General features: G+C 49.3%; 1 protein-coding gene across 6 annotated transcripts in view; it reads left to right on the plus strand.

The window, feature by feature from the left end:
• Dop1b (DOP1 leucine zipper like protein B) overlaps positions 1-14,479 on the plus strand; it is a 100,578-nt gene extending 86,099 nt beyond the window's left edge. For 3 of the 6 annotated variants that reach the window (XM_075960592.1, XM_075960601.1, XM_075960610.1), the window contains 10 exons: positions 4,524-4,606; positions 5,060-5,169; positions 5,245-5,391; positions 6,835-6,896; positions 8,690-8,818; positions 10,636-10,772; positions 11,300-11,355; positions 11,820-11,981; positions 13,374-13,503; positions 13,965-14,479. In XM_075960592.1, the coding sequence (XP_075816707.1) occupies positions 4,524-4,606; positions 5,060-5,169; positions 5,245-5,391; positions 6,835-6,896; positions 8,690-8,818; positions 10,636-10,772; positions 11,300-11,355; positions 11,820-11,981; positions 13,374-13,503; positions 13,965-14,216 (1,268 nt within the window). In that variant the 3' untranslated portion in view covers positions 14,217-14,479. Of the gene's footprint in view, positions 1-4,523; positions 4,607-5,059; positions 5,170-5,244; positions 5,392-6,834; positions 6,897-8,689; positions 8,819-10,635; positions 10,773-11,299; positions 11,356-11,819; positions 11,982-13,373; positions 13,504-13,964 lie in introns of those variants that run through there. The other 3 variants (XM_075960621.1, XR_012909621.1, XR_012909622.1) reach the window with 3 other exon arrangements.
• Positions 14,480-20,396: the final 5,917 nt, after the last annotated feature.

Below are 20,396 nucleotides of genomic sequence, written 5' to 3' on the forward strand. Positions count from 1 at the left end.
TCTGAGACCCATCTGTCTCTCCCTCCCCAGCACTGTGGTTCCAGGACAAACCACCATGCCCAGCTTTCTTCATGGTGCTGGGGTTCAAACTTGGGCCTTGTGATCACATGACAAGCGCTTACTGGCTGAGCTGTTGTCCAGCCCTTCACTTTACTGTATGCCAATTATTATGCTTCTGCAGATGATGCTGGGGTCGAGACTGTGGTTGCAGGAATGGAGCGCCCCACCCCCACTCCAGCCATGCACTGGCTGCTTTGCCACGGCTGTTTCTGTGGGTGCATACCTATTGCAGCTGTGTCCGTTCTGTTGCCTGTCCGCTGCTCAGTATTAAACTCCGCCCAGCAACAGCACTGTGAGCTACTTCCAGCTGCTCCATAAGCCTCACTTAGCAACTTCACAGCAGCCCTCCACAGTCTGCTGCATCTGCTCAGCAGGGATAAGCAAACGCCGCTGGTGTCTGTGTTGTGGTGAGGTTCTCCTCCACCCAGTGTGCTTGCGCTGCTGCAGATGCACAGGTTCTCAGGGCGCCCTCATGTTAGGTTGAGACACCTGCACTGGAGGACCAGTGTCGTTCGTTCGTTTGTCTGTTCCGTGTTATGAGCATTTTGTCTGCCTGTGTGTCTGTGCACCACATGTATGCCAAGTGCCCACAGAAGAGGGTGTTGGTTCCCCTAGACCTGTAGTTACAGATGGTGGTCAGCTGCCACGTGAGTGGTAGCAATTGATGGGTCCTCCACTGGAGCAGCTTTTAACCACCGAACCATCTCTCCAGCCCTGTTTGTCAGTTAAAGAGGGAAGAGTCTGAAGCTCAGCAGACAGTCAGCAGCTGAAGGAGGCATCTGCTGGGATGAGGAAACACGTACACAGCAGACACGGAGGAAAGACCCTGCACAGCACAGGGGCTCCTGTCTCAGCTGCACTAGCTTGGTCAGTTTGAAGACAGACAGGTGATTGATTGGTTCGCAGCTGTTGTGTGGACGGCCTCGTCCTTCAGCAGGCAGCCTGCTGGTGAGAGACAAAAGCTGCCGGCTTTTGTTTTAATCAGGAGCGGGAGGAAGAAGCCAGCCATCTTGGAAAACTGCCACCTTTATTCTTGCCATGGCCCCTCTCCCTATCCTTCTGTTCAAATGAGATGGAAGATGGAGACCGACGGCTGTCTATGACCTCACGCTGCCCTATTAGTCAGAGCGGTCATGTGATCATGCTCCATCTTCAGAAAACATCACTCTGACTGTGGCAAGCCTGGCTACATTGTGCAAGAGCAGAAGCCAGAAGGCCGGTCTAAGGATGTCAGAGTGGTTTGCTCATGAAGCAGTGGCTGAGTTGGCAGCAAAGCCAGTTGAGAGGAGCCATCTAAACTGGGGACCAGCCGTCCGTCTGGAGGTTGGATGTGGTGGTCTGAAAATGCAGCCAAGGATGCTTGAGACTTTTGGCTTGGACACTTTACTGGCTTGTAGAAACATGGGGGAGACTGAGTTAGCGTTGCCTTCAAGGATAAGTAAGAAGTCGCCAGCGGGGAGAATAACCATGGCGGCCCAGTAATAGAGTCTGCGGTGGAATTTCCCAAAGGGGAGGGCTGGTGATGACTGAAGTAGGTCGGTAGGGCAGGGACCCAGGGTGACTGAATGGAAGCCTGTGTGGCCAGGGTCAGGTAGATGAGAGGGAGCGTAGGGAGGGGTCGGCAGAGAAGAAGCAGGGGGGAGGTAGGAGCTCTGGTCTCAGGACCGTGGCCAGTTAGCAGTAAGGACTGGCCAGTTAGCAGTAAGGACGGTAGGACACTGCTGGCTTGTTGCTGGCTTCTCATCTGCTTCCAGCTTGCTTGCTTGGTATTTGTTTTGGGCTTGGGGACTTGGTTGCTGTTGTTTGCCGCAATCTCGCACAATTTGACCTTGCCTCACACTTCCTATGTAACTGAGCATGACTCTGAGCTCCCAGTCCGTGTCCTCCACCTCCTCACTGTCGGGGTGACAGGCAGTGTCACCATCCTGGTGTCGTTTCTGACTCTGAGCTCCCAGTCCGTGTCCTCCACCTCCTCACTGTCGGGGTGACAGGCAGTGTCACCATCCTGGTGTCGTTTCTGACTCTGAGCTCCCAGTCCCTGTCCTCCACCTCTTCACTGTCGGGGTGACAGGCAGTGTCACCATCATTGGTTTCGTTTCTTTTCTTTTTTTACACTTCTGGTTGAGCCCCAGGCCTCACACATGTTGGCAAGCATCTACCCAGGAGCAGTTGCCCAGCACAGTTTAGCCTTGCTGTTTAACAGTCTGTTCTCATGGCAATTAATTCAATTCCTCATGAAAGATATTTATTCATCTTTATAAAATTTAAACATTTGCATTTTTGAGAATTTCATATACGAGTACTATATTTCCATCATTTCTACCTCTCCCCGCCCACCCTCCCACTGTGTCCCCCTGGCTCCCTCTCGTGTTATACACACCCTACTGGGTGGTTGTTGCTCCTCTGTGTGTCTGCTTATGGCTGAGCACTTGGCATTGAATAACCTTGGTGTTGAATAACATGTCCCTGGAGAAGACTGCCTCTCTCCTTCTCTGCTGTTCATTGCCTGTAGCTCCTCATGTAGGGGTGGGGCCTTGAGAAATCTCCCCTCTCTGATTACCATGTCCATGGTGTAATTGTACAGGTTTTATTCAGGCAGCCATATTGTCGAGGTTTGTGGGTATACTTTCCTGGTCATGTCTCTCAGGCATTATCTAGCAGCAGGTGTTCTGGTCCCCCAGCTCTTACCACCTCATTTTCTGCCTTGTTCCCTGGAGCCTTAGGTGTAGCAGTTTCATTATAGATGTAGCAAATAGGACTGTGCACTCCGTGGACACTAATTCCCTGCATTTTGACCATGGAGTCCTCAAAAGAGATTATGTCTACTGTTCATGGTTGGCAAGTAGATTATATGAGGGAGGAAGGGATGTTAAGTCAGAGGACACCATTTTATTCAGGTTGGAAGGAGACATTCAAGAGAGCTATTGTACAGCAAGGTAACTACTTAAGAACAATGTATAAAATGGGCAGGAGGTCTCCTGTGCTGTGTGGATTAGACACATAGATGATTAACTCTGAGTCACCAATAACACATTAAGGAGAGAAATAAAAGTCCTTCCCCTTGGAGTCATAAGCAAGAGCACATCCAGATTGGAATTTTGCTTCATGCTCCCTGTGTCTTCTATCCTCTGTCTGTCTGTTATGTGAGTCTGGATGCTGTCTTGTGACTCTGTTCCTGTGTCTGACCGTTGTGTGTCTGTGTCTGTCTGTCCTCTGTCATGTGAGTCTGGATGTTGTTTTGTGACTTCATCCCTGTGTCTGCATATATCTGCATGTCTGTCCATGCTCTCTGTCTGTCCGTTGTGTGAGTCTGGATTCTGTCTTATGACTCCATCCCTATGTCTGCATGTGTTTGCGTGTCTGTCTAACAAAGGGCTTTGCTCTGTATGTATCACACAGCATAAAAAGCATCACTGTAGTGAGGAGCAGCGGACTGCGTTCCTGCCACCCAGCTCCCGGCCACCTGGCTAGCTTATGCTCCAAAATAACAACACACAAACTGTATTCATTTAAACACTGCCTGGCCCATTATATCTAGCCTCTTCTTGGCTAACTCTCATATCTTGCTTAACCCATATTTTTTTTTTTTTTTGGTTTTTTCGAGACAGGGTTTCTCTGTGGTTTTGTAGCCTGTCCTGGAACTAGCTCTTGTAGACCAGGCTGGTCTCGAACTCACAGAGATCCGCCTGCCTCTGCCTCCCGAGTGCTGGGATTAAAGGCGTGCGCCACCACCGCCCAGCGCTTAACCCATATTTAGTAATCTATGTAGCACCACGAGGTGGTGTCTTACCAGGAAAGATTCAGCATGTTTGACCTGGCATCTGCCCTGGAGAGGAGAGGCATGGCGAGATTGGGAGCCAAACAGTGTTAGCAGATGGAGTCTGGCATCCAGACCAGGATACTAGTTGGTCACCCAGCAGGACCTGGGGGCGGTGACCTGGTGCTGGAGTATTTGATCCAGACACCTAAATTCTTTGTCCTGTTAGGTTTCATGACTTCACACCAACTAGAGTTATCTAGGAAGAGGAACCTCAGCTGAGAAAATGCCGTCATCGGATTGCTGATAGGCAAGGCTGTAGGACATATCCTTGATCAGTGACTGATATGGGAGGGCCATGCCCTGCCATCCCTGGCCCGTGATCTTAAATTGTATAAGAAAGGAGCAGGCCAGTCAACAGCACTCTTCCATGGCCTCTGCTTCAGGTCCTGCCTCCAAGTTCCTGCCCTGACTTCCTTTCGTGGAGGGTGACAGCTGTTAGCTGAAATGAACTTTTCCTCCCCAGTTGTTGTGGTCATGATCTTTATCCCTGCAGTGACTAGAGACCTCAGACGTTGTGCATGGATGAAATCCAATACCATCGGCAGATCCTGGAGTTAGTGTCACAGTCACAATCAGAGTGAGAGTGTTTGGGGGAAGAAGTGGTGACTCAACCCTCAGCTAAACAGACGCCTCTCTCTGTCAGCAGATGCTGCTGCGGCTTCAGCGATGGTGTCAGCCTCTGCCCCCTCCGTTTACAGCGTGCAAGCGCTATCTCTCTTGGCAGAGGTAAATACATACCTGACTTTTGGTCCCTCGTGGGAATGCTCGCGGTCTTGAGTCACTTGGAAGGCACGTGTTCTTTCTGGGTGCCGAGTTCCGGAGTCCAGACCTGTGTCAGCCACCTTTCTGTTCCTACAACAGAAAATACTCAAGAAACTCATTTTAAAAGGAGGGAAGGTCTGTTTGGCTCCAGGTAGTTGGTTGGTTGTGTTGCTCTGAGCTGTGCTGAGGCACAGGCTCACGGTGAGAGGGTAAGGCACAGCTCTAGCCTTCTGGTGTTCAGGGAGCAAGGACATGCTGCCAATGACCCCTCTCCTCCAGCTCGGCCTCAGCTCTCTCGGTGGAGCCATAGGCTCCCCCCAACACATAGGTCTCTGGGGGACATTCTAGATCAAATTAGAATAGATGTCAGACTGTAGCGTGACACAAGTCTGTTTTCTTAACGGCCTCCTCCTTTAGGTCCTGGCTTCTCTCCTGGACATGGTTTACCGAAGCGACGAGAAGGAGAAGGCAGTACCACTGATCTCCCGCTTGCTGTACTATGTGTTCCCTTACCTGCGCAATCACAGGTGACTGCACCGTCACCCGCATACAGAGATATGGTCCCCTGGACAGTCCTTGACCTGGCCCTCCTCTTCCCTCAGTGCATACAACGTTCCTAGCTTCCGAGCGGGCGCCCAGCTGCTGAGCTCTCTGAGCGGCTATGCCTATACCAAACGGGCGTGGAAGAAGGAACTGCTGGAGCTGTTTCTGGACCCCACTTTCTTTCAGATGGATACTTCCTGTGTTCAGTAAGCATGCTATTCGGCCAGGCAGTGGTGGGGCACACTCGGGAGGCAAAGGCAGGCAGATCCCCAAGTTCCAGGCCAGCCAGGGCTACACAGAGAAACCCTGTCTCAGAAAACAAAACAAAACAAAACAAACAAACAAACAAACAGACCACCTATTCTGAGTCTTCAGTGCTCGGGTTTGCATAGTTCCCAGTGCTGAAATGAAAGTAGCCCAATAGTGTCCCCTCACCTCCTAGTCTGTCCCTGCCGTGGGTGCTCACGTTTATAGTGTCCCCTCACCTCCTAGTCTGTCCCTGCCGTGGGTGCTCACATTTATAGTGTCCCCTCACCTCCTAGTCCTTCCCTGCCGTGGGTGCTCACATTTATAGTGTCCCCTCACCTCCTAGTCCTTCCCTGCCGTGGGTGCTCACGTTTATAGTGTCCCCTCACCTCCTAGTATGTCCATGTCATGGATGTTCACCTGAGTCCTGTGTTTGCTGGAAAGATGCCAACCCCTTCAAACAACTGAGTGGCTTTTTATCAAAAGAAACACTGCACTAGATGAAGAGAACCTGCCATTCGTAAGGAGCATGATGGAAGGTTCTGCTGCTGTTCTGTCCCCGTTCCCATTAGTCATGAAATGCTTGACCAGTGTTGAGGTAGTAGATTGCATGGTGACCCTGATGGTTTCTCTGCCTGACTTCCTCACTCCAAGTTCAGTGTGTGTGTGCACATGAGTGTGCACTTCTGTGTTACAAGATGTTTGATTACACTGTGTAAAGATACTGTGATTGGTTTGATTAAAAACTAAATGTCCTGTAGCTAGGCAGGAGTTATAAGCAGAGAGAAACCTGGGAAGAAGAAAGGCAGAGTCACCAGCCAGACAGGGAGGAAGTAGAGAGTAAAAGTAACTGAGCCACATAAAGGAGCGTAGATTTAAAGATAGAGGTTAGTTTAAGTTATAGCTAGTTAGAAGCAAGCCCAAGCTAAATGCTGAACTTTTATTTTTAAAACTCTCCAAATCATTGGGTTTTTTTGTGAGCTGGTGGCCCAAAAAAAAAAATCAGTCTACATTTCTGGGTGAGTGTGGTTACAGGACTGTGTGTGTGTGTGTGTGTGTGTGTGTGTGTGTGTGTGTGTGTGTGTAGGTGGAGGCTAGAGGGTTAGACAGGGCCTCTCACTGAACCTTAGGCAAGGCTAGCAGCTGATAAGTCCCAGTGGTCCCCTGTCTCCATCCCCACAGTGCTGGGGATGTCAATATCCAGGCCTGGCGTTTCCAGAGGTGCCGGGATATGATCTCAGGTCCCTGTGTCTGCACAGATGTGCTGTCACCAGCCGAGTCATCTCCATAGCTCCGCGGAGCAACTTTAATAGCTCATAGAAGGGTGTGTTATTTTCTTGATGCTTTTAATCAAATTGTCACTAATTGCATATTTAACTAATTTTGTTTTTTTTCATATCTAGCTGGAAGTCCATTATTGATCATCTTCTGACTCATGAGAAAACAATGTTTAAGGATTTAATGAGTAAGTTTCAAATTAATTGTCACACTTCAGGAGGGCACCCTCGCAATTAGCTTTTACCATGTCAAACGTTTTTTGAGATGGGATCTCTCTCTGTAACCCTGGCTGTTCTGGAACTTGGTCCTTAACACAGAGAGTTCTGTGTGGCTCTGCCTCTCCGGGCACCACCATGCCCTTGCACCCACAAACTCCTGTGCTGCTGAGTGACAGCTGGTGAGGTGTGTAGATTTTCCTAAGTGAGTTGCCCTGCCTGTTAGCAGGCCTTGACTGCCTGTGTTTCACAATTTGAGAAGAGATGCTGCTGAAGGCTTTTGGGCTATATCTTGACACCTGTCCTTGAAGGTCTTAAGTCAGCTGTAGAAGTTTCTGTCCCACCTGGTCCCATAGCTTTTCAGTACCAGATAAACACACAAAGGCTTATATTAATTATAAACTGTTTGGCCTATTATTCAGGCTTATTACTAACTAGCTCTTACAACTTAACCCATAATTCTTGTCTATGATTAGCCATGTGGCTTGGTACCTTTTCTCTATAAGGCATTCTCATCTTGCTTCCGCAGCATTTGGCTGACAATTGCGTCTCTGCTTTTCCTCTTACCCAGAATTTTCCTAGTCTGGTCACCCTGCCTAAACTTCCTGCCTGGCTACTGACCCATCAGTGTTTTATTAAACTAATACAAGTGACAAATCTTTACAGTGTACAAAAGCATTGTCCTACAGCGTTTATTAGGCAGATCTCTGATCTTTCAGGCAGGGTCTCACTCTGTAGCCCTGGCTGGCTCTCAGTCCTCCTGCCTTGGTCTCCAAATGCCAATGTTACAGGCCAGCATTGCATGCCCACCCCAAACCTTTCCTGACTCTGACATTGTGTGTCATTGTTTGGGGGCATCTGGTCCCCCAGGAAATTCTTTTTCCAAGATCCAGCCTTTAGACAAAGTCCCCATTCCCTTGGGCTTGAAGAAAGTTTCTGCTTGCTAAAAAGTGCACCGTTCTCCTCACCTCTGGCAAGAGGAACTTGCAACTCTTCCATTAACACAGGACTGTGGTGCCTACTGATTAGTCAAGGCCAATGCTAGCCTCTAGGCTCCTCAGCCACTGTCCTCTCATGTCAAGCCTTCCTCCCATGTCCCCCTCAAGCCTTTCTCCGTTCCCATTTAGCTCTGGAAGTCTTTCCCCTGTCACTTCTCCTTGCTTTCCCAGGAGACAGCTTTGGCAGTTTGGGATAAACTTTTCCCTTTCACCCACAGAGTAACTATTTTGTTTTTTTTTTCCTGAGGGAGGAGTAGATTAGGTTTGGTGGTATAGGCATTTTGGTTTTGGCATTTTGTTTTGTTGTGAAAGGGCCTAGACCTATGGCCTAGACTTCCTGGAACTCATCATGATGTAGTTCAGACTTCCCTCAAATTTTTTGGGTTTTTTTGAGACACGGTTTCTCTATGTAGCCCTGGCTATCCTGGAACTCACCCTATAAACCAGGCTGGCCTTAAATTCACAGAGATTCACCTGCCTCTGCCTCCCAAGTGTTTGGATTAAAGGTGGTCACTACCACACCACACCCACCACTAACGCAGCTCTAACCTCAAACTCTTAGTAACCCTCCTGTCTCAGCATCTTGGGTGATAAGATTATAGACGCGAACCAACATTCTTAGCTGAGATAAGTGTTTTTTTTTTCCTTTTAAATGTGTACAAGTTTTATTTCTATGTGCTCTCAAAGGAGAGCCAGACTTTTTGAGAGGAGGAGGGGAGCGTCGAGTGATCTTCTTACACAAGGCGACTGCAATGTGTTTATTGCAGACATGCAGAGCAGCTCCTTGAAGCTCTTCTCCAGTTTCGAGCAGAAGGCCATGCTGCTGAAGCGGCAGGCTTTTGCTGTCTTCAGTGGCGAGCTTGACCAGTACCACCTCTACCTTCCTCTGATACAAGGTAAGGCGCCTGCCCGCAGAAGACCCAGTGCTGGTATTCACGGTGAACAAGAAGTCTTTGTCCACAGTTCTGGAGCTGGAAGGTCCAGGGCTGACAGGCTTGCATGCAATGAGGGCTTCTTGCCACGTGCGTCCTGAGGACATACTCACATGGACCTAATTACTGAGAGGCAAGGAGGTGTGTGCTGCACCCCAATCCTTTCAGTCTGAGGCCTCCGCCTCTTTCCTGACTCCTGTGTAGGTGAGACCCAGAGGGCTCAAGAGTTGCGAGGGCTGTAGAAGCTGGGCCTTGCTTAGGCGGTCAGTGACCTTCTAACTGCAGCCTCCTATTTATGAAACACAATAGCTCCTATATTGTATTACTCTTGTGGGGTTCTAAATAGAATCACTCTGTATATATGTGCCCACATTATCCAGTAAGCAATAACTTCATTATATTGTCCACCAAAATAAAAGTACACAGCAGCCTTTTTCAGACAGGGGTGAGCAGAGTCCAACAAACAGCTCTGAGAGATCACCCACTGAGGGGGATGAGAGCCAGACAATGTGATAGCGTGACCCTCATATATATATCACACATCCACATGTGTACCATACGTGCAAAGTTACGGTTATAGTACGGTGGCTAGAGAGAGGACTTGGCTCCTCAGAGAGGGGTCCGCTCTTCTATGGACCCCAGCTCAGCTTCCAGCACCTAAGTCAGGCAGCTGACACCTGCCTGTAACTCCAGCTCCAGGGCATTGGCGGCATCTTTGGGCACCTGCATATAAGCACATACACAGAGCTAAAATTAATAAAAGGAGTGAGAAAGAAGAGATGAGAGGGATGCTGAGGGCTAGGCAGTCTTTTATAAGTTTTTGTGGGGGCTTATAGGACATTTTGTATCATATGATATAATTTAGCATAGTATATATAACAAGGAGTATGGAGGAGCCATGTTCTAGTTAGACTGTAAGTCAGAGGCTGCTGTTAGGCAACACACGGGCAGCTCCTTAACTGTCTGTGCAAGGGCTTCACGGATCCCCATGTCTCCTGGCTGTGGAATGCAGCCTCTTCCTGAGTGGCCACTGTCCTATGGGGCAGGCCTGGGCTCTCGTGCTGAAGGACATCTTTGTGCACAGAGAGCATAACTGAACACACACCTCGCTCAGAATGATGGCTGTTGTAATGATGGGGAGATGGGAAGGGGTGTGGTAAAGCTACCTTGCTGCAGTCGTACTGGCTGCGTGAGATTGCGGTGAGATGCCTGGCGGGTGGACTCTGGCTATTACCTGTGATCAGATGGTATTTCTCAAGAGGATAGATGGAAGAGTCAGGCGTGCTGGCACATCCTATCACTTGGAAGGCCAAGGGAGGCTCACTGTGCTGGAGGCTAACCTGGGCTGCAGAGCAGGACCTGTTGGTGTTTGTGGCATAAGCACACACTCTTTGTTTCCCTGTCTGTCTCAGAGTTTCATGTAGTCCAGGCTGGCTCCAGACTCTCTGTGGATGACAGACGTGTGCTACCAGTTTATGTGGGCTCCATGCATGCTAGGTAACCCTTGTACCAATTAAACTACATCCTCTACCTGTCCCCCTTCCCCCATAGTCCTGGCTAGCATAGAACTCATTCCACAGAGCAGACTGGCTTGCACCACGGCAATCCTGCCTCTGCCCGGATGGATTACAGGTGTGAGCCTGCACATGCGGATAGGACTCTTCGCTCACACTGGGTTGTCATCAAAATGTCAAAGTGCTTATAGTTGTCTTTTTCTTTTTTTAGCTAACAGAAACCCTGACCTGCATATTTGTGTAACTTCTCTAAAATCTCTTTCCTAGAGCGCCTGACAGACAACCTCAGAGTCGGACAGACATCCACAGTCGCTGCTCAGATGTTTCTTTTTTTCAGAGTTCTGCTGCTAAGAATATCTCCCCAGCATCTGACCTCACTGTGGCCAATCATGGTCTCTGAACTGGTGAGTGCACCCGTGCCCATCTTAAGCAAGACGGCACTTTTACAGTGCCTTTCATTGCCATGCAGTGTGCCACTCTGGGCATCTAACTTTGTCTAAAAGTTATTTGTAATCGTGTTGATAGCAATAGTTATCTCTCACCTAGAGATTGTTTTCTTCTGAGACCTCCCAGCTCTACCTAAGCACAGTCTGCTCTATTCGCTAGTTTTCCTCCTGTTGGCTGGTTCACCCCAGGGCCTCCCCGCTTACCAGGCTCTCCCCAGCTCCTTCTGCTAGGTTTTTCTTCAGTTTGCTTTGGTTCATTTTAGTTTTTGGAGACAGGGTTTCTCTGTGTAGCCCTGGCTGTCCTGGAGCTCGATGTAGACCAGGCTGGCTTCAAACTTAGAGATCCTCTTGCTTCTGCCTCCCAGAGTGCTGGGATTAAAGGCGTGTGTCCCCATACCCCACCTGCTATCTTTTTATCAGTACATAAGTTTAGGTAAATGTGATCTTTCTCACATAGTGACTCGAATATACATTTTCTTCCTAAGATCCAGACATTCATACAACTTGAAGAGGATCTGAAAGAGGAAGACGAATCGTTGAAGTAAGTCACGTGAGCTCTGCTGAATGCTGGGAAGTGACAGTCTAGGCATAGCTATAGGGTGTAGGCTGCCACACCACCTACCGTCTCCTGGGAGTACTTGTGATGGGGCCAGCTAGGGTGAAGACTTCTCCTCTCTTTTCAAGATGTGTTTCTCTGTTTTGCACATGTGTATCTATATGCACCGCAGCCATGGAGTGTCTGAGGAATCCAGTAGAGGTCATCAGATCTCTGGAGCCCTACCGTCTGGGTGCTGGGGATTGAGGCCTGGTCATCTGGAGCAGCCAGGGCTCTTAGCTGCTGCGCTATCTCTGCAGCCCCCTTCTGTTTCTCAGACAGGGTCTCATGTGTGGTCAGTTGTAACTGAAGGCAGCCTTGAGTGAAGGGGGGTGTCTAAGGACTTCTGAGCCAAGGGAGTGCAGAAGATGTGCATGGGCACATAATGAACATCCCTTTTGAATCCATAGAAACAGCCACAAAACAAACAGAGTAAAAGTCCCAGTTGCTGATGGGAGTGGACCTTCGGGCGGGGCCGTGTCCCCAGGTGATCTTGTCATGTACCTCTCCGCTTGCAAATTCCTGGACACGGCGCTTTCCTTCCCACCCGACAAGATGCCGCTGTTTCAGATGTAAGTGGAGGAGACTGCACGTCCTTTGAAGATGGTGGTTTTCCCGGCCGAGCTCTGCGGTTGCTTTCATGTGCAGTGGGCCTGTGGGAAGCCGCAGCACTGAGCAGCTTGGCTACAGCCCAGGGTTCAGATTTCCCCAAACAGCTGTGGTTTCATGACTCTGCTCACGGTCGCGTTTCAGATGTGGCTCTGTGACAGACCAGCGCTTTTATGTCTGCTGAGGTGACTTTTGCTACCGAATGCTTGTGAAACGGGTCACCGGTGCTGATCCTGTCTGCATTTATATAGCTGGAGTTGTCTCTTGCCATTAGAGGCGGAGGCTTTATTTGGAGTGTAGCCTCTCTGGGTCACTTGGCCTCTTTGGCACGCATTTCCTACAGGCTTAACACAGCTGTTCCTGCTTTGAGACATGCCTGGCCCTAAAGGCTGCTCTCCAGCTGCCCCAGAGAGAGGAGTCATGGGTAAAAACACTTGTGCATTCTCTTAAATGGCTACGAGCAAGTGAAGAAGCCAGACCGGAAAGGCCCCACGCTGTGTCCATCCATTTGTGTGATAGTCGAGAAAATACCCCACCATAGGAGCAAAGAGCAGTGGCTGCTGGGGGGACAAAAGTGGGGTGGCAGGCACAGTTTTAGGGCAGTGACACTACACTGGTCCCCGGCTGGGGGACAGATCAGTACTCCTTGTCACGCCAAGGGGAACCTAGTGGAAAGCATAGGTCTGAGTGGTGGTTGCCTGTCAGTGCAGGCCAGGCAGTTCCCCAGCTCTGCTGTGCACAATGTCTGTAGAGAGGCTGTGCGGGGCCATATCAGATCTGAGGAGGCTTTACATCTGTTCATTTAGCTACAAACCTAAACAAGAGGCCATGGAGAGAAGGGCACTCCCATGCACACCGTGAACAATGGCAATGGCCATTATGTATGGTCTCCCAAAGCTGGAAACAGCCTGTGTGTTCCTCAGCAGCAGATGGACAGACAGCATGTGGTCTGTCCGTGTAGTGAGACCTCAGTCCACCATAAGAAAGAAGATGATGATGCCTGCTACACCATGCTGACTCCTGAGAATGCGCTGGGTGGCAGAGGCAGCCCTCTGAGGAGCATGTCTGATTCCACGCCTGCAGGTCCAGGGTGAGAAATCTGCAGATAGAAGTAGGTTAGTGGGTCACCTCGGTCTTCGTCCTGGAGACTGAGCGTTAGTGGCTGAGGAAAGCAGGATTTCTCCTAGGGTTGGTGGAGTTGAACTGAGTGTGTTGGTGGTCATACAGGGCCGTCTATGAGAAGGTTAAGCCAGAAGGTTAAGCCGCTGAGTTGTGGGATGTATCATCTCACTGAAGCTGCTGCACACAGCTTCCGAGCTCTGTGTCAGCATGCCTGGCATTGCTTGTCCCTGCAGCTACCGGTGGGCGTTTGTTCCAGAAGTGGACACTGAGCACCCCGCCTTCCTGTCAGAGCTGGAAGAAAATCACCAAGAGTGCAGACCTCACACTGTCAGGATTCTAGAACTTCTAAGATCAAAATACGGGGTAAGTGCTTTCCTTTCAAAAACAACTTCCATAGGCCTGGAAATGTAACTCAGAGAGAGCTTGCCTGGCGTACGCAGTGCCCTGGGTTCACGCCACAGCATTACTTAGACTGCGTGGAGTAGTGCATTCCATGCCAGTAGTCCTAGCACTTGGGAATTAGAGGTGAGGGTCATCCTTGGAACATAGTGAGTTCAGGGCCAGCCTGGGCTATATAGGACCCTGTCTCAAAACAATATTTGTGACAAAGGCTTGTAGACTTAAGTAGTAACAAAGCCCTGAATTTTAGGACTTCAAATTCTCTTCTCTTAGTTTTAAAGCTTGGGATGGTTGTACATCCCATCCCTTGTTTTCTTGCTGGGACATGCTAGCTGTGAGCAGACTGCCCCTGCTGCAGATGTGCACTGCTAAGGCGGTGTGTCAGTGCTAGCCAAGGTCACTTCCCTGGCTTTGGGTCTCTGCAGGAAACTGGCAGCTCTGATGAGATCACCGGGGAGAGCGAGTTCCCTCTTCTGCGCCAACATTCCGTTTCCAGCATCAGGCAATTGATGCCCTTCTTCAAGACAGTAAACTGTGCTTTCAAAACCCAAAGCCACCTGCCCTCCGAAGTTCCAGGAACGTTGGTGCCTGAGTTCCCTGTTGCTGAAAGCCCAAAGGTCCTAAGGCAGCTGGAGGAGTGTGTGGAACATGACTTCCTGGAGCATCCGGAGTGCTAGCGCCCTAGGAGGGTCTCTTCATCCTGTCCTCCCTATCCCTGCCGCCCTAGGAGGGTCTCTTCGTCCTGTCCTCCCTATCCCTGCCGAGGACAGGGATGTTCTGTGAAGAGGGGAGCTGGGGAATTTGAATCAACTCTACCACAGCCCTGAAAGTCCATTCAGCAGCCAAACACGCCTCTCTTAAATGCCTTGTAATATATTTCAGTCTCAGTTTGTGTTTCTTCCTCAGTTTATGTAATGGAAATAAAATTAATATATCATCTAAGCAGGCGTGATTGCCTTTGTTTCCCTGAAGCAGACACGTAGCTCTGCTCTCCATTGGTTTTTTTTTTTTTTTTTTTTTTTTTTGGTTTTTCGAGACAGGGTTTCTCTGTGGCTTTGGAGCCTGTCCTGGAACTAGCTCTGTAGGCCAGGCTGGTCTTGAACTCACAGAGATCCGCCTGCCTCTGCCTCCCGAGTGCTGGGATTAAAGGCGTGCGCCACCATCACCCGGCTTGCTCTCCATTGTTGTAGAGCGCTCTAGCAGGTTGTTAGGCTGGCAGGTACTCAGCCGCGCAGAGTGGCCACAGAGAATGGATTCCCCCCAGACTGTCCTCTGACCTCCCCACGTACACACGAGATAAATAGGTGTACTAAAAAGATTAATAAAAAGGGGGCTGACAAGATGGTTTTGTAATTATAGGAATCTGTTGTTAAGCCTAGTGACCCAAGTTCTTCCAGAACCCACGCTGTAGAAAGAAATACCCAATTCTTGAAAAGCTGTCCTCTGACCTCCATATGTGCTACACACACACTCACACGCATACATCTAATTTAAAGGAGTTAAAGGGCTTTTTTTTTTAAATGGTTGTCAAAGGTGTAATTTTCACATGTCACACAGAGGCCTTTAAAGCACTTACTTTGGTACTACAGTCTGAAACTTTAAAAAAGAAAATGACCCAGGCCTTCTGCATGCATGTTACAGCTGTGTAACTTGATCTTCTTGTGGGGAGCAGGGGCTGTGTGTGACTCCTACCTGCTTTTGGGACCCTTTCCTCCTACCAGATTGCCTCACCCAGCCTTAATAGAAGAGGAGGAGGAGCCTAGTCTCCCTGCAACACCATATTCAGCTGGCTGATCTCCATGGGAGGTCCACCTGTATCTGAAGAGAAACAGAGGAGTGGCTGGGGGCAGTGGGGAGGAGGAGACGAGGGAGGGAAAACTTTGGTTGGGGTATAAAAACAACAAAAAATTCAAACAGTAGTAGCCCAGGGTGGGAGATAACTGTGTTGGGAGAGTGCTTGCCTGGCATCCACAGAATGGGTAACTACAGCCCAGAATCACAGCCCTCGGGACGTGGAGGCATGAGGGTCAGAGTCACCCTTGCTAGCTCACATAGCACGTTCAAGGCCGTCCCGGAGGCTGAGACCCTCTCAACAGCCACACTAGCCTGCCAAGCACGTCAGTAGATCTCTTTGGGCATGTCAGAGTCTTGCCCATTCAAGTCACGCTTGCACTGCCCAAACACATAAGAAGCGTGTGGCTTTCAGACTCCCACAGTCGTGACCCTAGTTAGTGCCACGGCTGGGACTCTTCAGTTCAAGTCTTCCACCTGCAGTGCACTGAGGGCTGGAGCGGTCAGGACTGGGACTCTCTGGCCTCTTCCCTCTGCTTCCTCCTCTCTCAGATCTCTCTATTGTGCTGCTGATACTGCTGTGTATTAAGATAATCCTCTGGGCTTGGCGGCATCGGATCACACCCTCCCAAGCCTCATCATCTGCTGCCAGCTACCCTACTTACGTCCTGGCTAGGGGCCACATCTAACTCTGCCAGTGAGTGCCACACGCCTTCCAGACCTGCCTGTTGAGTGACACTGTTTAGGCGAGAGCACTGTGTGCTCTGCTGTCCAGGCCTCGTGAGGCACGTAAGGCACACTGTCCTCCTGGACACTCAGAGAGAGCCCATGCCTACTGGATGCTGGGAGCTTTGAGTTTGATTAGTACTGGGGTGGGGGGCTCTAGAGGTCAGATTCCTTTTATCATGTAGGTTCTTCGATTGAACTCTGGACATCAGGCTTGGCAGCAAATGCTTTTGCCCACTGGGCCATCTGAACCCTCTCTCAGCATTTTACTCCTTGTACAATAGAAAAGCAAGTTTTGTCCTTGGTCTCAGCATAGCACTCACTGGGGCTCACAGGACCTGGTCTGCCTACATAAGGACCGAAAACTGTATTTTAAAAATACATCTAGATATATGGGTAGTCATACAAATGTCTGTTGGAAATTCCATGGGAATTGTGGCCAAGGGAACACGCGTAAAGAAAAAGCATTTCTAAATTTGGGTCACTAAGGTCTGTGATTGTAACCTTGTAAGCCCTGTGACTCACACTTGCTCACACTTGGGGGTGGAAACAGCACACATTATGAGGAAGTAGCCCCGCCTTGCCTAATAATCAGTGTCAAGTCACAGTGTGGGAGCCGGGTGGTGGTGGGGCACAGCTTTAATCCCAGCACTCTGGAGGCAGAGGCAGGTAGATCTCTGTGAGTTCGAGGCCAGCCTGGTCAACAGAGCTAGTTCCAGGACAGGCTCCAAAGCTACACAGGGAAACCCTGTCTTAGAAAAATTAAAAACAAAATCAAATCAAACATGGGGTTCTCATCTGTAATCCCCGCACACTAGCGTCTACCATAGGAGGGTCACTGCCAGCCTGAGCTGGGTCATGAACTCAGACCAGATTTGGCTACAGTAAGAGCTGTCTCAAAGGAAAGGGGGGAAACAAACAAACCTGAAGGTTTACCCTTATACCCCCAGCATTTGTGAGGCTGAGGCAGAATAAGTATGAAAACCTGTTTAAAGAGGAAACTGGAAGGGGCAGGAGAGATAGCTCAGCAGACAAGAGCCCTGGCTGCTTGTAGTGATTTGAAATAAAATGGCCCCCAAAAGGAGCAGCACTATTAGGAGGTGTGGCCTTGTTGAAGGAAGTATGTCACTGTGGAGGCAGGCTTTGAGGTCTTTCTCAAGCTTCACTCGGTGTAACAGTCAGTTAGCTTCCTGTAAAATGTAGGTCTCGCGGCTATTCCAGCACTACTGCATGCTGTCATACTCCCTGTCATGATGACAATGGACTGAACCTCTGAAACTGTAAGCCAACCACCCCAACCAAATGTTTTCTCTGTAAGAGTTGCCATGGTCATGGTGTCTCTTCACAGCAATTAAACAAACAAAAAACCCCTAAGACACTGCTCTTGCAGAGGATACAGGTTCAATTCCCAGCACAGACATGGCAACTCACAACTCACTCTTAAATTTTATTTTATTTTTTTTTATTTTTGTGGGGAGGTTGCAGGGGCAGAGAGTGGGTGTGAGGGGACAGGAGATGGGTGGGATTGGGGTGCATGATATGAAAAACACAAAGAATAAATAAAAGAAAGTTAAAAAAGAGAGAGCGGGTTGGACAAGCCATGATGAATAAGCCAGTTAGCAGCATCCTCCATGGCCTCTACATCAGCTCCTGCCTCCAGGATCCTGCCCTGCTTCCGTTCCTGTCCTGCCTTCCTTTGATGATGAGCAGTGATGTGGAAGTATAAGCCGAGTAACCCCTTTCTTCTCCAGCTTGCTTTTGGGTCATGGTGTTTCATCACAGCAATAGAAACCCTAAAACAAGTGCCACCTTTCTTCTTGATCTTGTAGGTGAAGGGCGTAGCAAAGAAACTGCAGACTTGACCTCTCCATTAGGGGGTAGGTTTTTGTTGTGGATAAGAGAGAGACTATTCAGAAGCATCTGGAAGAGTCCAGAGAAGAGAGAGAAAAAAAATAACCCTGTGCATGGCCAGGCAGGTTTAGGGAAGTGGGAGAGAGAGAGAGAGAGAGAGAGAGAGAGAGAGAGAGAGAGAGAGAGAGGAGGAAGAAGAAGGAGGAGGAGGAGGAGGAGGAGGAGGAGGAGGAGGAGGAGGAGGAGGAGGTAGTGAGAAGACTTGGGAGTGAAGATTTAGAAAAGGAATGAGGGGCTGGAGAGATGGCTCAGAGGTTAAGAGCATTGCCTGCTCTTCCAAAGGTCCTGAGTTCAATTCCCAGCAACCACATGGTGGCTCACAACCATCTGTAATGGCATACAGACAGAAAAAGAGTGAGTAGGTTGGGGGAGGGACTCCTTTTGGGGATTAAAAAACCCATTTCACAAGTTCCTGAGGAATGCTGGTCTTTAGCTGCTGGGAACCCTATAGTCTAACTCGAGCTCATTTCTAGACATACGGAGACCTAGCAAGTAGCTAAACAACTTACGGGTTTCTGAAAATAGCAAACATAACAATCTGTATCTATTAACTAGGATCTTACTAAGTAAAGGTTTTTCCAAGGTACCCAAGAAGAAAGCATCACCGGGTGATGTGAACGTACATCTTCGCTGTGTGAAGCACACATGGTGGCATGTGAACTCAGGTTATCTGAGTTTTGACTCAGCATCCTGTAGGCGGGGTTTTTGTCAGGTCACCGGCTCCCCAATAAACAACACAGAGACTTATTATTAATTTTAAATACTTGACTGATAGCTTAGGCTTATTACTCACTAGCTCTTACAACTTAAATTAGCCCATTTCTATTCATTTACGTGCTATTACATGGCCCGTGGATTGTTTTTATTTTCTACACATTCTGCTCCCTCTGTCTGGCAACCCTGCCCTTCTGCTTCTCCGAGTTCTCTCAGTTTGCTCTCCTGCCTAACCTCTCCCTGCCTAGCTATTGGCCAGCTGGCTCTTTATTAAAGCAACAAGAGCAACACTACAAAATGGTTATTCCACAGCAGCTTCCACATCATGTCCTGGTCTGGCAGACACTCCGTGTCTCCTTTTCTTGTTTCGTTTTCTGATACATGCTCCCATCTATTTCAGAGTAGCCTCGAACTGCCTTTGTAGCTGAGGATGATTTTGAACTCCTGATCTTCCTGCCTCTACCTCTTGTGCTAGGATTACAGGTTTGTGCAATGCTGTTCGGTTTATGCAGTGTGGGTTCTCGAACCTAGGGATAAGCAAGCACTCTACAAACTAAGCTATGCCTCCCGTCTATCTGTGCCTCAGTTTGGTATTTCCCTTCTCCTCAGTGAATGAGTGTCTGTACCCACCTTGAAGTCAGCTGCTCTGGCTCCATTCCTCCCAGAAAGAGTGAAACTGACCCCAAGAGCCCTTAACATGAAGGCAGCAGTGCATTGGTAGAGGTGGTGCTCGCCAAGGGTAACAGGCACAAATGTCAGCGTTTTGGGGGGGGGGGGGGCTTCTAACAGCTGGGATCTTAGGAGACAAAGAACTTCAGGAGCACTAGTTCCAGCCAAGGCTGTGTGCACAGGCATGAGATGGTCCCTCCTACAGGGACCGGGCAGGGTGCCCAGCGCCTCACACGCTGGTTTCGTTTCTGGTTTCGTTTCTTCCTGTCCTGTTGTCAGCATTCCAAGGCAGCAGAGCTGAGGCCAAGAGGCTGGGTCAGGAATCGAAACTGAAGTCCCTCAGCCTTGGTTCTAAGAAAATGAAACAGGAAAGAGGCATCCGCTGCAGTGAAAGCCTGTTCAAACCGGTTTCTTGAGCTACCCCATCCAGCCAGGACTTCACGGAAACCAGCCTGGACACCAGCCTGCCCTGGGGCCACAACAGAGGAGGTGAGGAAGGAAATGGAGGAAATGGGAAGAAGCCGTTAAACCTGGGATTCAGTTGCCTTCCGTGCTGAGTGTCAAGAAATTTCAACACCACTGATAAAGGCAGTTATCTGCAGAGATAACATGTGTTTTCCTAAAGACAACTCAAAGGAGCAAAGGAAGTGTTAAGTCACAAACCCTAGGACAAATGACCCAGACGCTTACTTAACATATCAAAGCGAACTTGTTCCAGGTTCACCCTCAGCCCCTATTGTGTCCTAGAGGTTTGCATACCCCTCCCCCACACTAAACTTCTCCAGCCCAGAGGGTTGAACTACCCTTCCCCACATAGTTCAGCAATTAGGGTTACCCTGCTGTCTTTTGGGTCTCCTGTCTGCTGCACCTGGTTCCCCCTCTCCTCACATGGCTCAGGGTGGTGTCCACTCTAGACTCTCCCAGACATCCTGATAAAATGTTTTCCATTTTATCTACAATAAACCTTCATCATACCAGGGAACAGCCATGTCCTTCCTTCCTTCCTTCTTTCCTTCCTTCCTTCCTTTCTCTCTCTTTCTTTTTCT

Source organism: Microtus pennsylvanicus, chromosome 1 (genome assembly GCF_037038515.1).
Source record: "Microtus pennsylvanicus isolate mMicPen1 chromosome 1, mMicPen1.hap1, whole genome shotgun sequence".
NCBI classification, from domain to species: domain Eukaryota; kingdom Metazoa; phylum Chordata; class Mammalia; order Rodentia; family Cricetidae; genus Microtus; species Microtus pennsylvanicus.